At 31.0% G+C, this 10,647-nt stretch overlaps 1 protein-coding gene across 2 annotated transcripts; it reads right to left on the bottom strand.

Moving 5' to 3' along the window:
• Positions 1-2,329: 2,329 nt before the first annotated feature.
• LOC133313663 (AT-hook motif nuclear-localized protein 1-like) lies at positions 2,330-9,594 on the bottom strand. Of its 2 annotated transcripts, XM_061515057.1 has the most exons (7): positions 9,479-9,594; positions 9,270-9,310; positions 8,034-8,439; positions 7,213-7,280; positions 5,295-5,426; positions 3,396-3,557; positions 2,330-2,952 (listed from the first exon to the last, which is right to left on the bottom strand). In XM_061515057.1, the coding sequence occupies exons 3-7, from the start codon at positions 8,392-8,394 to the stop codon at positions 2,644-2,646; spliced, it is 1,032 nt and encodes a 343-aa protein (XP_061371041.1). In that variant the 5' UTR covers positions 8,395-8,439; positions 9,270-9,310; positions 9,479-9,594; the 3' UTR covers positions 2,330-2,643. The 2 variants fall into 2 exon arrangements, with proteins under 2 accessions (XP_061371041.1, XP_061371042.1); XM_061515058.1 differs by lacking the exons at positions 9,270-9,310; positions 9,479-9,594 and adding an exon at positions 8,555-8,824.
• Between the last annotated feature and the right edge of the window lie 1,053 nt (positions 9,595-10,647).

Genomic DNA, 10,647 nt, shown 5'->3' with positions numbered 1-10,647 from the left:
ATAAAATAGTAATCATAATCCAACGAATCTAATAGTTGAAACTCAAAATGCAACGCAACGTAACCTTTGAACTTTTTTTGAGTCTTTGCAACGAGTATTGGAGTGTCGAGAAGTGTTGGAGTGTCAGAAAGTGTCGAACACCACACGTTAGGGATTTTGAAGTGTCGGTGCTTCATAGACCACAACCATCATCACATCGTAGCCACTACCATAAAAATGTGGAAGAACAAATCGTATTATTACATCCTATAAATGTTATTTTTTAAAAAAATAACAGTCTCAACGAACCCTTTTTCAATTTTATGCTTTTATTTTTGTTAATATTATTTAAATTATTTTTAACGTGCTATATATATAAGATTAACAATTAATGTTAATTTTAAAAAAAATAATTTGTAAAGATTTTTTTTTTTATAAAATTTTCTGAGCTATTTACTATATTTTAATTAAAATTGTAAGTTCTAAATTTTTCTAAAAATTTAAAATAGAAACAAATCTATAAATAAGTCAAAATACAAAAAACTTCAAAATATAATTTTAAAGAAATTATGTAAAATCATATTATATATGATTTTTTTAGGGGAATGCTTTTCTCTTTTCAATAAGAGAATATTGATTCTTGCACATAGATCGAATTTCATGTCAAGTTTTTGTTCATTTAAATTGCTGGTCTCACTTTTTTAAAAAGTATCTAATGTTATTTTAGATAGTTTTGTCTAATGTTTTCTGAAACAATGTCGTTTTGGGTTGAAAAATTAAAAAATTAGAATAATAAAAATTATTATAACCCCGAAATAAATTAAAATTATAAATACATAATAATTTCTATCCTAAAATGACATTATTTCGATAGATATTATACAAAATTATCTAAACTAACTTTATAAAAACAAAACGAATAAGAATATGGTAAGATAAGAATATGTTTTAGGTTACTGTGAAGGTCAACTATTTATTCATAGACTAAACGCGTTTTTAACGGTTTGTAATCTCTATTTTTTTAATTTAAAGGGTTTGGTGCTTGTCATTTTAAATGACATAAGTTATGTCATTTTAAGAGAGATAGATACAAAGAATGGAAATCATAGGAGAGAAAGTGTAATTTAAATTTTAAATAAAAAAATATTTTCTTGTGTCTATCTCTCTTAAAATGACATAACTTTATATTATTTAAAATGACAAACACTTATTAAAATGTCTTTCTTGTGTCTATCGATTTCATTTTACAACAAATATGATTTTCTTTTGTTTGTTATTATTAACGAAGACTCGTATGAGGTAAAGTTATTTAAAATAATTTTTTATATGATATTATTTATTGAGTTAACTTTAGATTTTTTTTAATATCTGTGATAAGTTAAGATAGAGCACTTTCAGACTCTTCTGACAAAATTAAAAATGTAAAACTACTTATCAAATATTTTTCATATTTAATACTAAATTAATAGTGGTTTTTCTAATTTAAAAATATATATTGAAGTTTTGATTTTAAATGAAAGTTACCATCGATGAGAAATTTAAAAATTGTTCTATAATTTCGACATAAATAATTTTAAAAAAGTATAATTAATCCTGAAAAATACAGTTGTGTTAAAATTTGATAGAATTTTTTTTATTATTTATGCAATACTATCCAATTCGAATTAGACTAATCGAATAACTGATAAACCAATAAATTATATTCAAAAGTATATTAAATACGGAAACAAAGGATTGTACATCATTTCAACTTCAAGAGTCGATTTAATATTTCTTTGAAAATTAAGGTAATAAAATATAAAATTGAAGACATAAAATATATTAGAAAAGTATGTTTTAAATTTTCAGCCATATCGCTCCATGTTCTCCACTTCCGCATCCAAGAATTAAATCCGGTTATTACTTAGATATTGCACTAAATTTAAGTGTTATCAAACATAAGTTGGAAACATAATTCTTGAAAAAGATAAATAATTTTGAATATAAAAAATTTCCACTATAACTTAAATTTAGACTAAAGATTATACATTTAAGGATTCCTAATTTGTATATTCTTTTTTTAGTAAAATATTTTTTTATTTAAAAAATGTATACTTTCTCAAACAAATAGACAAATTTTTCAAAAAATAAATAAATTAAAGAACGTTTAAGAAATAATATTTATAACTTCAATTTTAAATTTTCTCAAAATACTCTTTCTAATTTTGTAAAAATAATACCAAAAATGTTTGTTTATATTTTTTTTAAAAAAACTTATCCCAACACAGCCTTAAATCACATAAACAAATCTCAAATATACCAAATAAAAAACAAAAACAAAATCAAAAAGCAAATGGCTAGTTTAGGGATGAAAAGCTTCAACAAATTCAGTCATAAATAAATAGGCAAACAAGTTCTCATTACATCCAAATTAGCCTACTCATAATGCATCACAAGTGCAGCATCTACCTAATCAGCCGATAAATCAGATACTCTACCTAATTAAGCTGCAAGTGAAGTGGGGAACTACATCCTATAGTGATAGACATCATCAGACAACAGGTTTGAAACAATCATAGATAATAGAGAACACTGCAAACATCAAATAAACAGGCTTAGTCATTAATGTTGTCAGCAAGACCTTGAGGATAGATGATTGCTTTTGCAGGTTGATCATTCATCAACTTAACTATCAGGCAAAGATATGTTAATATCAGTTGCTGACTTTCTTGAATCTGACATAGAGTGCATGTTGACCCAGTTATCTCTTCTAAAGGCATTTGGAGGAGTAAGGCTTGAGTTAAGGGTATTTCCTGAATTGTGCAGTACATGTCCACCCATTACATCCTCTTTTTCAGCATTAGTTGGGGGTGGTGGTGCAGAAGATACTCCCATGGCAATGGCTGGATTAACATTGGCTGCTGCATAATCAGACTTGGGCTTCTTTGGTTTCAGATCTTGCTGGCTGCTTGGTAGAAAACTTCCCACCACCACCTGATATATAAAAGAGAACATGCATAAGTCATCCTTCATTTAAGGAACAATTATGTCTACTTGTTAAGGCATGCAAGCTAGCTTCTTTCAATATTCAATCCTATTTTGTTTGGAAAATTATGTGGTTTATTTTTCAAGCAGATAAGTACACATGAACTCCAAAGTGCAAGTCTAGAGCATGGATAAAGCTACTTCTTAGTGACTGAAAGGTCATGGATTCGAATCCAGGAATTGCAAGTGTAAGAATAAGGATGCACAGAAGGATTTCCCTCACCCATATTCTCGGAAGTCTTTGCAAGTGTAAGAATAAGGATGCACACAAGGATTTCCCTCACCCAAATTCTCGGAAGTCAAGATTTCACGGGGAGTGATTTTATTAGTACGCATAAACTTAAGCATTTTTGAGCAAATGACCTAAGCGGGAAGAGTGGGGAGATGTTCACCTGCACAGGACTGGCAGCTACAAGAAGACCAGCAACTCCACCACCAACAACACGACCATCAGGGCTTGCCAACGAGACACTCATCCCACCTGTCCTGCTTCTTGTTCCTTGGTTGTCAGTAGGCATGAATGATCCAGACAAGGAAAGTATCTCAAAACGGCCCTACAAAATGTTTTTTGAAAAAAAAATAAAAAAAGTGAAACAGAAGATATTATATATAGAACCATCATGAACCCATATCAATAAAAAAATCACTCCCCGTTAAACCCCGACCAGTAAAGGTAGAGATGAGGACAATCTTTGTATGCATCTTTACCCTTACATATATGCAAAGAAATTGTTCCCCGTACTTATATGCAAATGACCATCATGTAGCAGCAAAGACAACGGAAAATTCAGATATTTATGTCAGCCATTTCAAGCCAAACCTAATCTTATTTGTTTCTACTATCTACAAAGCAAAAAACCTAAATGCTGCAATCTTCTTAAACTAAGCAACATTGCTAGCCTTTCTCTTTTTAAGACTAAGAAGGGGTAACGTTCTTTTCTTAAGCCTAACATGCATATCAGGAATAATTTAAACATTTTGACACCCCGCCCCCCTAAAAAAATCGTCATTTTGTAATATCAAGCCTCTGACCTGACTATTTTCACAAGAATCAAGAAGCCACTATTTGTCATGTCTATATTGTATATTCTGCTAGACTCACAATCAAGGTTCCCTCGTGTATGGTCAAGCTTTCAAAATTCCTTGGTAGAGCAGCTATTTTTAATATTATACAAGAGGGTAATAAAGAGAGCAACAACGCCTGTTGTTAGCCTTTGCCTAAGTTTAATGAATTATCTATATTGAGTTTAGATCAAAGGGTAAGAAGCTAACTTTCATTTGAAAGAATTCCCCATAGAATATGGACAAGCAATTCATTTCTCAACATTATGACTACAAATTGTAACAACTAATATATTTTAATCATGAACTATTATAACGTTCAGCTTGAAAATCAATTTATATAAATTTGGCATGTCCGTCTACAACTTTTCATCATGAGCAGCATACAAATTAATTGCACTTGCAAAGCTTTTTTGTTAGTTTATTATTACTACCCTATGTTTTCCCTATATGCTTGCATCGTCATTATTTCATGCGAATTACCAATAATATATAATCTTGTCTTGAACTGCCAACAGATAAAATGATGAATAACAACAATCTGATTTTTTTAGTACATATATTTGTGAAATTGTACCGTATCACAGAATTCATCTTTCTCACCATCATGATTAATTCACTAAAAAGAAAGTGTTTACAAAACCTTGCCTATATAAATTCAGGACATCATTACTAATATTTCATTTTTTCTGTCCTGATTATAAATATTAGAAATCCGATAATTATCTCAATCCCCACAACTTTTATTCATACTTCTAGTTCAAGTAATTAATTAATTTAAAATAATCATCATGGATTCATGACCATTAATAATGCATACAATATCAAACAGAAGCAACATAACCTAGACAGAAGCATATCAAGGAACCTCAGGTTCAATCTTAAACAACAACAAAATTTTCACGCCCCAAAGAAAATAATACATCAAATTAACAATAATGCATCCATCTTGAAAGAGAGATAAAGGTCAATATGAAACCAATTAGGAAATAGGCACAATGAAGAGCGAAAGTTTCATTCATATATGCTTATTTAGCAAATTTTCTGAGTTTATGAGCAAAATAAAATTGAACAAAGTCATGTTTAGTCAGATAGAAGTTTCAAATGAACTCTGGCTTCAAGCAAATCGAGGATTCCTGCTTAATTGCATTAAAATGTCATTGTAAAAAAGGAAAGATTGGAAAAAGAAATAAAAAACCATTAATCAATGGCATGATATACTACTGCACCTCATAGGTCAAAGTACCCCCAGAAGAATCAGGCTGTCGAAGTGTAACATTTGATATTACACCATTAGCAGATAAGATGCATATAGCTCGGGGTCCTTGTTGAGAAAAGGATATCACCTTCATTGTAATGTCCTACAACAACCAAAGAGTAAAAAGCAAGATTACATTATTCAACTATCTTTTAGAAGGTTTTAGCATCATAAAAATACATAATGTTTAAGTAAAGGTGTGAATAAAGGCTTTTCTCCATCAAATGGATAATAAAGTACAAACATGAGCTTTTTCCCTTTGATTCAAACTATTTGTTATGAGCTACAACTAAATTGAAAGTAACTTTATAGGAGTAAGTCTAATATACGCAGAAAAGAAATACAACTATTTTTTGCTCACCAAAATACATTGCAAATCTAGAAGCAAGTAAGGAATTATTAAACAAGAATAGCGTTAACAAATTATACAAGATTTTTCAAACTAAGCTTAATAAGAATTAAATAATTATTGGCTAGTCCTCTGTCAATAAGAATATTTGCAAGAAACAAGTCCTACTTTTTTTATACGCATCAGACCAAATACATGAGATGAATGTTAATAAACATGGGAAATGAAAAGGGATAAATCCAGGTCCGGAGGAAACAAAAACCGCATGCTTGGCTTTTTAAACAAAATGTCTTAAGACCACAATAAACCAAAAAAAAAAAAAACAGAAAAGGGGAGAGAGAGAGAGAGAGAGAAGGGGGGGGGGGGGGGGGGGGGGACAAACTTCAGTTCTAGTTAATAGTAGTCAGTACGCATCTATAAAGGGCTTTTATTTACAGTCCATTAAACCCATTTTATCAGACAAATTTAACAGCACTAATTTTACAAAAGTGCTAATTTTTTTGAAAAAAAAACATCTTTCATACCAGCTAAGCTAAGGCATAGTTCACAGAGAATCAACTCTAATATAGAATAAAGAAGTATATGTTACCGAAAAAGAAAAAAGAAGTCAAACATATATTTAAGGCTTTCCATCCATGCACCTTAGGCTATCATACCACACAACTTTTCAACTAACCATGAGAACGTTGATACCATCAAAACCCAATGTAATATTTGAAATTGTATCTGTCTACAACCAACCCCTTTTTTTCCAACTATTTCCATATTACATGATATTAAGATTTGTATACATTTATTTATAAACATCTGTGAGGATGCCAATCCAAAATGACATTAAATGAGCATAAATGCAGAAAAACACACATCTACAATCATAATCAAAATAGACAGCAATAGAAACTTCTAGACCGTGATAACAATATGGAGAAAAAATAACAAAGAACAAGTTTATAACACCATGAAAAAACAGAAATTGTTTGAAAGACAAAACTGAAGCTTAGCTAACAAACCATCTTTGTTTATAGCACTGCAAAGAATTTCATAAATCTTTCAACTATTTTAAAAATATTTTACTGGCTGAACTCCTACTAAAGAGGAATCTAGATATCCATATTCCATAATCCATAGCAAGCCAGAAGCAAATAGAATGCTTATCTCAATATTCTCGGTGGTTTTTGAAAGGAAGGGGTGAAGGACAAGGGAAAAGTGAATAAACAAAAAAAGAATAAACAATAAACCTTCTAAAAGAATCGGAAATTCAAATGTTATTTCCAAATAAACAAGCAGAAAAAGGGCTAGCAAATGACTATTGTCTATTTGCAAAGTATACCAGCAAACCGGCAATTGAGCAGACCTCTACACACAATGGATAGGTTTAGACTTAACCAGTAGACCATCAGAAAAGTGAAGTGGCAAAGATCAGATATTTATACACATCAAGTGTAAGTATAACAAGAGAAAGTTAAGAGATAAATTCAAGACAAACTTGTATGAACTAAATGAAGCTAAAACCCTGGCCCTTCCCCCCCGTGAGGCATACCTCGCCAGCATTGACAGTGATGATATGCGGCATAAAGTTTGTACCATCAGAGCATGCAGTCAAGTCACCTACAGAAGTACCAACAATAGATATTACCGACCTTAGTTTTGAAGTTTAGGAAGGAAGCAATAATATCTATAAAAGCAGTCATAAATTATCCCCAGGACCAGGACACAAGTTACATAAATTATCTCAGCAATGGTAGCAATTTTAAACAAAAATTAATTAGATTGGTGGCATTTTCCTAACCAATTAGGACTTAGGATAGGGGCCATGCCATTCAGAAATTAAACAGTGTCAATTTAACTCCAAGACAACACTCTCCTCAAGTAGACTAGGGATGACCAACCTAAATGTCAATAAGGTCAAGCTAGCCAATGAGGTTGCCTATCAAGAAATACCATGCCACTTAACAGATGCATTCAATCCCAATGATATTATGTATCTCCTCACCCCCACAAAAGGTAAAGATGTAACAAATGAAAATCACAAAAAAAAGACTTCCTTGCTAACACAAATTTCTCCCTTCAATGAATGGAAACAACAAATTTGCAAGTTAATTCATTTTACCAGTCTTTGCAAAAAAATTCTGTAAAATAGGTTGACTTTAATAAGCTATTTAAAAAAAAACAAAATTGAGAGCTTTTTCATGGTTTCAAGGAAAGCAAACTCAAAGAAGCAAGACAAGAAATTTCACTATCTAAAACAGAAACATGCTTCAAACATCACCACAAGGAAATGGTTACCAACAAAATGAAAGTCACTTGATAAACCATATTAGTTACCAACATGAGCCTTAAAAGCATCAAAGGCCCCATTACCTAGATTATGATGATCCAACCCAACTTTTTTTGACTGCTTGTATTCCATCCCCCGCGGCTTACCCCGCTTCCCGGTTGAAAAGTCATTAGAAGGTGGAGCTGAAGATGAGATTGGCAACGGTGACAATGCCATAGTCACAGACCCATCAGGCCCATATTTCCTTGGTCTACCGCGTTTCTTCTTAACTGCTGTTCCATCCAACCCCACACTCACTGGTGAGACACCAACAGCTGCAGCTGCTGCTGCTTCAGGTACATGAACCTGGTTTGGAGCTTCACTCCTTGGTGCAACATGATAAGCTGATGGAGCTTCTGCCCCTATCACTGTAACCCCAGAACTCATACCTTCTCTTGCTTCCATGCATATATTGAATTCACTCCCCAGTCTATACTACCAAACCAATACCTACAACCCCAGAAATGAATATAAAACAATCAGAAAGCAAATGGGCTAGTACTTATTACAGCATGTATCATTACAAAAATTATAGCTTTTAGCAAAAGCATTAATGCCTTCAAACCTTCTTCAGCATGATAGAAAGGCAAAGTGAAAACCCATCAAAGGATCTCATAAATGAGAAAGAAGGTGCAGAAAAGACGCAAACTTTGGATTTACATGAAGCCTTTTCACTATATCAGCAGAGATAGAGATCCATTTGAGACTTAAGCTATGCATAAAATCAATAACAGAAACAAAAAAATGAAAGAAAGAAAAAGAAATCACAACACTCAGGGTTCAGAGTTGAGAAGCATCTCTGAAAAATGGGTACTTGGTTTCAAATACAGGAACCAGAAATTTACCTCATAACAAGAGATGAAAAAAAATACATATATTAGCCATTAAAAGCAAAATAACAAAACTAGTAAAATGGTACAATTTTATAAAATTTAATTTTAAAAAAACCACTTGGCTAAAAAAAATTACAAAAAAATACCATCCCTTGGCTCCAAATATTTCTCAGCCAGAAAAAAAAAAAAAAATCAGAAAAAGCCATCCAAAAACACCATAAGCTTTTCCAAAAAAAGGAAAATAAACTAAATCCTTTATCATAAATCTGCTTCACACCCAGCATTTTCCTAAATATCAAAAGACAAAAAGCTGAAACTAAGGGGGGAAAATCATTAATAAATACCAAAAATAAAATTAAAATTTTCAAACAAAACTCCTTGTGTTCTCTTATGGAAAGCATATCAACATCAAGCTGTGGATATTCTTCAGAATGCAAAGATCATAACCTGTCACTGTGATTCCACACTTCAGCAAGCTTCTTCCAAAGCTGAAAACAAAAAACAAACTTGTATTCAGATTTCTTTTTCAGCTCAACCACAACTCACCAAGCTCACTCACCCCAGAAAGTGAAAAATATAAAATACCAAAAAATTTAAAAAAAAAAAAAATGAAAAAAAATAATTTTTTTTTGCTCAAGAAATTCAAAGAAACTTACAAATTTCAGAAGGTGAAAAAAATCCGTTGGGTGGTTGGTTTTTCCAAAGCTGCTTGAATTGAAAGATGAAAAAGAGAGAAAATAAAAAAATGGAAGGCTCAAAATAAATACTACTGTTACAGCAATTAAAAAATAATAATAATAATAATAAACCAGGGAGAAAAAACCAAAGATAAAACCAAGAATGATAAAGTGTATTTAAATTTAAATAAATATTAATATTTTTAAAATTTATTTGAATAAATTCCTAAACCCGATAAATAATACAATTTGGTTAAGAAAAATTTCACGTCCGTGAGGGGCAATTAAAAAAATTTCATATTTAATATATGTATGTATATATATTTGAAACAATGGTTAAAATGGTAAATTTGTTAAAAAGCAATCTAAATTATAGGGAAATAAATAAAGTGATGTCTTTTTTTTTTTTTTTTACAAATTAATTTGTTTTCCCATTTAAAGCTGCAAAGGTGAATTGGACGGCATAGCCTTTATGTTGCCGCTGACCTGCTTTTTGTCTTTTTTCTCAATTTGAAAGATGATGGGTTATAATATGCCCTTTATGGTCCTCTTAATTACCAAGTAATGCCACTGAAGTGGATTTCTTTTCTTTTCTTCTTCTTTCCTTTTGCAATTTTTTTTTTCTCCTTTTTTTCCAAGATTTTTAGCAAATACATTGAATGTGTTAGTTTAGTGTTAAGTTAGGATTGACTCCATTCACAAAATTGAATCTTGTCCAAACAAAAAGTCTTTCTAATTGATGCATATTAGTGGTACTTGGTTCATAAATGTCCACTAATTATAATATTATTTCATGGTGGACTAATATGTTTATTTTGATTCTAATTTTATTCATACATTAATTTATTGGACTAATATGGTTTGAGTGTTGAAGTGTTTGGGAGCTACCAATTCCTCCTGCTATGAACAACTTGAAGAATCAGCCTGTTGCAAAACAGAAGAAAAATTCCCCGGACTTAAAATTACTAGCTCAATGATCATGATTTGGATCTGATCAATCCTGTATGACCAATTCAGAAAATTTTATGTCAATCAAGTTTGACTTTAAATTAATATATTTGATTGATATACTCAATTTTTTTAAGTATAATATAAGGTACCATTCCTTAAATTATGCACAAAATGAAAATTTTATAACCAAAAAAGAC

This window comes from Gastrolobium bilobum, unplaced genomic scaffold (genome assembly GCF_033153095.1).
Source record: "Gastrolobium bilobum isolate Gb01-03AN ecotype WA unplaced genomic scaffold, APGP_CSIRO_Gbil_v1 utg3001, whole genome shotgun sequence".
Lineage (NCBI taxonomy): Eukaryota > Viridiplantae > Streptophyta > Magnoliopsida > Fabales > Fabaceae > Gastrolobium > Gastrolobium bilobum.
This window is presented reverse-complemented; position numbering and strand designations above follow the sequence as displayed.